We start from the raw sequence: 6,991 nt of genomic DNA on the forward strand, positions 1-6,991 counted from the left end.
GATGGAATTTCTCTAACTAGACCAAAGAATGAGTGCTTGTGGAATTTTTGCATTTTGTTTAGGAAAAAAAATACTTTGTAATCACAGATAAATAAAGGATAGAATATATATTAAAAAAAAAAGCTTTCTCTTCAGCTAAAAATTACCTACTACCTTGAGTAACAGCTAGCACTTATATTAAATACTCTAAACTGAGAATCCTGCAACTCTGACAGGCCTGATTTCTACTTGAAGAAAAACCCCACTATCACTTTAKCCAGGTTAGCCTACTTTTCAGTAATAAGAAGCTGTGATGTACAGCACAGTGCACAAGGACAGAAACCTTTGACCTCTTCCTTGAAAGAGGCTGGGACATCCAGGCATGTGGATCCTGGCATTCCAGGTAACACTGCACAGGGAATGTGTCACCGGAAGGATCAGAGTACTTACTGTCTTGTCATGTTGAAAATGTCAGGGAGTCTTCACCACAGCTTTTACTGCCTGAAACTCAAWAACTGAGCCAGACAAATTGTATCATAGGGAAAGCAAGTAGCCTGGATTTTAAGGCTAAACRCAGTGACTGACTAAACACAGCTCTTCTCCTGACTGGTGAACCTTCGGCTCTCAACATGAGTCAGTGTTTCTGCAGCAGAGATGCCTGGGTGTCCAGGAGTCTCTCAGTCTGTGTCTTTTTCATTGTTTCTTATTCATTACAAAACATACCCAGCTTTTGAAAATTTGACATCTGCCAAGGATAGTGTTAAATGACTCAAATACAAAGCAGTAGTGAAAAAATACAGTTCCTGAAGATGAGACAGTGCATGTAGCATGCCATTGAGTTTTAGTGATTCCTATCATCTGCTCACATTGACTTTGGTGAGCCTTTCATAGAAAAAGAAAGAAAAAAGTTAAAATTCCTTCTAATCACATTTCTCAGTRATATGAGGAAAGAAGGATTATTTCAGCATGAAGACATAAGAAGTCAGGACAAAGCAGATGCACTTCAAGGTCTCAGTTTGCTTTGCAATCTGGGCAAATCGTTCTCCCCTCTGCAATATTAACAAGCGTGTCTGTTACTACAGCAGTTATGGCCTTTTTGATGGCATGTTGAACCACAAAATTTCAAGTCTCACCTACAAATTAAGCAGAGCAGAGTTTTGAATCTTGCTCTTTCATCCTAGAAATAACAGAACCTAAATTTTTGAATCATCAGAACATGCACGTATACTTGTAAGTATATACAAACATATAGATAACTGTGCTAAACCTGTATCCACTGACAGCCTGTAACCTTAGACGTGCTCTCCATGCACAGACAAGACAGGGCCCAGCTGAGGAGACAGACTAATTTCAGGCAGCTTTTGCCTTCAGTCTTAGTTCCAGCACAATAACAAGGGGATAATTTAAGTGGTTTTGGGGTTCTGTTAGTGCCACCTGGCAAAAAACCCCAGCAGCAGCTCAGCAAAGTTATCTGAGCACATCAACAGCAGTTAGGCACCCACAGGGCAAGTTGCATGTATTTACACTGCRTCTAAGACAATGGCTCACAGACACTAGGAGAGGTTTTGAATGCTCTTGTTGTTTAATGAATCTGGAWAAGCTACTCAGAATTTCAATAGCAATTCACATTTCATAGAATCTAGTTTGCTTCTGAGTGCCATGAGCACAATAGGACAGTCTCACCATGGAGCCGAACATGACACAGTTTCTTATGAAGGGACAACATGCTTTGAAACYTCTGCAGTGTCTTTAGGAGCCATTCCCAGAGCTGCTGGAGCAGCAGCTGTGGAAGCTGACATCACAGTCTCAATGACAGAACAGAAGCTGAGCAAGTCACTGACATCATTTAAGGGCAGGATTTATTTAAGGCTGAATGTAGGAATTTGTCCTGGAAGTGGTAAAATAAGCAATTTCTCCTGAGAAGTATTACTCAATCATTTACCATTTGTATTTTGGTCTACACAACTATATTTTTGATACAGGTTATGAAATGTTTTCAKTGGAGATACTGGAACACATACTAGGGTTTTATGGTTTTTCTCAATAGGGCCAGAGCTGGGACAATTAGTGTTAATGTATTAAAGGCTTACGTACCTGAGAGGTGTAAGATTTTCCTACCTTACCTGATTTTCCATTCCATCACTCTTCTGTATTGATCACCATGCTCTGCAAGTTTCTGTACTTAAGGTAAAAACATTAAATCTTTGCAATAAGCAAATCTTCAGTCATCAAACACCCTCATTTTAATAGACAAATGTCTGACAGAACCAGATTCAAAACAGACAGAAGGAGCTTCTAAGAATATTAAAGAAAGTAAGAAACACAAACACCAAGAAAATTTCAAGAGCTCAGAGCATCAATCCCAAAAATTGGAAGAAAYGCAACACATTACCCCATCGTTAACATAAGGAATCATTTATCATGACACTTGAATGGCTGCAACATTACAAATCTGCTAATGTGGTATTAGTTTAACCAATTTAGATAACAAATTAGAATGAAAGGGTGTCTAGCATGTCAAATTGCTACCGTTATCCATGGCAAGGCAGAGAAATAGCTGTGAAAAATGCTCTTTCAGCATCAGAAAAGGCAAGGTTACACATGATACAAAGAAGCCTCATTGAATACAAGGCTGGAGAGCACTCTGCCACACAAGTAGGAAGACACATTTACAAATGTAGAATTACTGATCTTCAAATACTATCTTGTCCAATGACTTATTATATCTTTTTGCACCTCTCTGGGACACAGAACATGTAATCTGGGAGTAGTGACAGTTCTTGGCAGAGCTGACACACGCCCACTGCCGACTGGAAAGCTGGAAGCACCTTACATCCAGAGCAATGGGGCATTTTGTGTCCCAGTGCAATCTTGCACCTAAAATGGCAAAATGTGAAAATTTAATATTTCCAAGTCAATTCTCTTGTTTCGTTTGTTTCTTCTAAAGTGCTTCCTCCCATTCTGCTGTTCATTTCCAAGATTCTTGTGCCCCTGCCGTAACAGRAAAGGCAGCCAAGGGAAGCAATTCTCTCAGCAAGGACCAAAAGAGGAGTTTTATTCCCATTCTTTATAAATAGTGGCATGTGAGAAAGAATAGTACAAATCAAAATGCAGATATGGGAATATGTATTTGAGCAAACACAGGCACCAAAGTGAGGAAGATTTTGTTTTCCTCTTTTCTCTTTAATCCCTTTCAAAATTTATTGAATGTAATTAAGTAAAGTCAAGTCGGTGGAAGGTTTTAAAAGGAAGGGACAGTTCCCACCTTCAGAAGTGATTGAGCATGTTGAATAGAATTAAAAAAACTTAGGTAATTTCTCAGGTTTTGAGCAGAAACAAATGCCTGTGGTTAAAGCAGATTGCCTTGCTAGGGTACAATATCCAATTCAAAAGTCAGAAAAAAACCTCAAGTGCACRTATGTTTGGATTCATATTCATATTAAATAATTCCAACTGGTTTCTTCAGTKGAAATAATAATAGGTTAAAATGGTAAAGAAAAAGAAGAAACACTGCTTGTCCAAGCAGATACAAAGATTAGACATATTAAGTCTGRAATCTACAAACAAAAAATAGAATCCTTTCCAGAAGATATAGCAAATTCTTTAACATACATAGAGGCAGGTATCAGAGGTAAGACTACATCAGTTACATTCACTGTTAATTTCAAAGCATGAATGCAGTGATTTTCCCTCTGCTCATTACAACTGCATTATTTATTTAATTAGTATTAAAATACAAGCTATCTATAAAAAATTCAGTTCCATAGCATGTGTCTACACTTCAACCTGCTGCCCAGTGTAAATATGAGCCAGCTTGCCTGCCAAGAACAGAATGTCTACTTCAGCCAAGAGCAGGGAAATAAGCTCTGCTGATAAGGATAGGCACTTTCCAGTCTCCAACCTGGCTTGCTTATAACAACTGTAGATTTTACTRTATCACACTGCTGCTGGCAGTATTGACATACCCTCATTTTAACAACTCTGCAGACAGCAAGAAGCCATCAGCAAACACACCGTGGGTCTCAAATCCAGCTTGAGAGCTGTGAGCTGTAGTGAATAGCAGTCTCTGTGAGATCACCATGGTTCTGAACCAGTATATACAGCCCCTGTGATTAATATTCATGCTACATATCCCAGAATAAATAGGAGATGCCAGTCTGATTCAAAGCCCTCTGAAATTGATGGAAACCTTTCCATTGACTGCCATGGGCTCGGGTCAAGCCCCAAGCGTCCAAGTGTGTTTATACCTTTTAAAAAAGAAGGAATTCACTCTCCACATCTTTCAGTCCCTCACATTTATTGTCAGCAAACCTCTGGCAAAAAAATGCCTTTCTCTGCAACGAGACTTTCACTGAAGCCAGTAGGAGCTATAGATACAGAGACTGAGAACATAATCTCAATGTAAAACCAACAGCGTACTGGAAAGAATCTTGATTTTGAAACCACACACAATAAAATTCAGTGATAAAGTGAATTTTTCTTTGTAAGAAGCATAAAATAACTCAAGATTTTGTATACCTGCAGGTTAAGAAGAAAATTTTCAGTGAGGCACATTGAACCTTCATAATATAATGATAAAAAAGCCCATTCCTATAAATCTAATACCATTATAACCATCTTCCTTAAACACTGTAATTATATCCTCCAAGTGTAAGTACCCAAATGTTAATTAAATATGGCCATCTAAATTATTATATGCAAAGTTTTTTTTTACTTATTAAAGGAATTTAATACTACTCATAGGTGTCTTTGTTAAATGCAGATTGACAATCAAGTTAAAGAATAAAACCTCATTTATTTTTATGCTACTTTATAAATTTTCTGAAGCCCAAGCCCTCTCACARTAGCGTACAGTAATTGGATTAAAACTACCTTCAAATACTTTCCATCACATCTTTCACATGAAACACCTTGAAAAGCCCACAATGTCTAAATAATAATTTTACAGTGATTATCAAAAAAAATACTATGGAAATAAAAAAAAAGTGGATTGATATGGATCCTCCTCCCCAAGCAATGAAATCCTAGCACCATACAAAATCTCACAATTTAAAATAAGAGTGCTGGCTCTCCTTCTCTCTCTTTCCTTTTAATAGCCAAACAAACTATCTTCCAAAGCATGACTGTTAATACAGATTGGTTTCGAGAGTAGTTTATAAAGGAAATTGTTTTCCTGCATTTTGATTCAAGAAGAAAAACATTAAGTAAAAAAATGACAAAGGAAACAGATATGGGAAATAAATCCTCAGGTCAATTAACAGTGAGTCCCCACAGAGGCAAAAGTGGACATTTCACGRCGGATGGTACTGAAAGGGGAGAGCTCCAGTTCTGTGGTGTACTCGTTGTCATTGTCATCACTCGTCACTGTGGAAGACTTCTGGATGCATTCATCACAGCAGCAACAGCAACACTCCATAAAGGCCCGGCTGAAAGGTTTACAGAGACAGAACAGGAGAACTGGGGTAACACAGGAYTTAAAGAACAAAAGGAACTGACTAATGAGATGGAGGAGGTCCATAGTCTGTCGAGAGACTCCTGTGGACATGTAGGCAGTTACAATGTTGCAAATATTTTCAGGAATGATGCAAAATCCATATAAAATGGTCAAAGCCACCACTGTGCAGTTCATCTGACTTTCCAGCTGAATCTGTCGCTTGTTCCCCCTCGTGCAGGCTTTTTCTGCCCTCCTGATTTTCCTCGCTGTCACCAGGGAGCAGGTGATAGTGAACAGGGTGGGCAAACAGAAGTAGCAGCCAAAGTACCACCAGAGGCGCGCCCCGTCGTAGGTGAGCGCCAGCACGTAGATGGTGTCGGGCAGCGCCGTGGAGATTTTCACCACGCAGCGCTCGCCCGGGGGGCTCCCGCTGTACTCGGGGTCCTCCCTGGTCAGCTGGCGCAGCACCACCTCCGGCAGGGCCAGCAGCAGGGCGCCCACCCAGATGACAGCCAGCTTGGCCGTGGTCGAGGTGCAGTTTTCGATCATCTCGTAGTACATCTGCACGTTGGTGGCGGCGCGAAAGCGATCGATGCAGAGAGCGCACAGCGTGAACGTGGTGACTCCCAGAGAGGCCACCTGAGAAAGAGCAAAGGCAACACAGGTTAATACAGGTGCTGTAGGGGCAGGGAAAGAAATGTAGGGGAGAATAGGGAAACAAAAATGAGAAAAAAAGTSGGGTGAAAAAGAGAAGCAGTTAAGCACCATGGTGCTAAGCACCATCAAGCGTTTGCTGAGTTATCATCCAACATCCATTCCAAAAAGAGTACATGCCTCAATTTTTTTGCCTACAAATTCTTATTCCAGCTTGGTGGCAACCTGTCCTGAAGATTCAAGCAAGTATCCGTACAACACTGAGTGGAAAAAAAAATATAGAGGAATTGACCAAAATTTATAACTAAACTGCTTCCGAACCCTCTTTTTTTCTAAGGGGTGTTTTCCAGAAAGACTGGCTCCACCACAAGGGTTGGAATTTTATGTCAAAAGGGCAGATATAGGAGAGTCTTCTTTCAGCAGAGGTACAAACTTATGATCACATCACAAGTTCATCATACATGCRATGGATAAAAAAATTAAACCTTTTATATCTATAAAACTTAGAAYTCCTGGGGATCAGGTATCTACTGAATTGAACAGGATCCAGCAACTATTATTGTAAACTTGAACTTTAAGTGTAATTTTGATGGGATGTAGGCACATAAAGCCATCCTGTACCATGACTTCAAAGAAATTGTCTTTGAAATCCTAAGACTTGCAGAGTCTGTGCAAAACTAAACTTCACTATAACAGTTAGGGTCTATATAATCTATATAATAGAGTCAGTATTTAATTTAGAAAAAAATCCAAGGAAAATCCAGGCTTAATTTCACAGGRAACACCCTGTGGAAGAGTGTACTATAGATCAGGAGAAATTGAAGAGATTTCATTCTTTAAATGATTTAAAGATGAATTGGACAGAGCTGTCAATTATATACTGTGAGGAACAAGTACAGAACAATGCTTATGTTCTCAAGATTT

General features: G+C 39.4%; 1 protein-coding gene across 1 annotated transcript; it reads right to left on the minus strand.

The window, feature by feature from the left end:
• Window positions 1-2,732: 2,732 nt before the first annotated feature.
• On the minus strand, window positions 2,733-6,217 carry GPR37 (G protein-coupled receptor 37). Its single transcript, XM_057378669.1, has one exon. It carries the CDS (start codon window positions 6,194-6,196, stop codon window positions 5,234-5,236), a length of 963 nt encoding a protein of 320 aa, XP_057234652.1. The 5' UTR covers window positions 6,197-6,217; the 3' UTR covers window positions 2,733-5,233.
• Between the last annotated feature and the right edge of the window lie 774 nt (window positions 6,218-6,991).

This window comes from Malurus melanocephalus, unplaced genomic scaffold, assembly GCF_030028575.1.
Source record: "Malurus melanocephalus ecotype Western Australia unplaced genomic scaffold, MMel_1.1 scaffold_11, whole genome shotgun sequence".
Lineage (NCBI taxonomy): Eukaryota > Metazoa > Chordata > Aves > Passeriformes > Maluridae > Malurus > Malurus melanocephalus.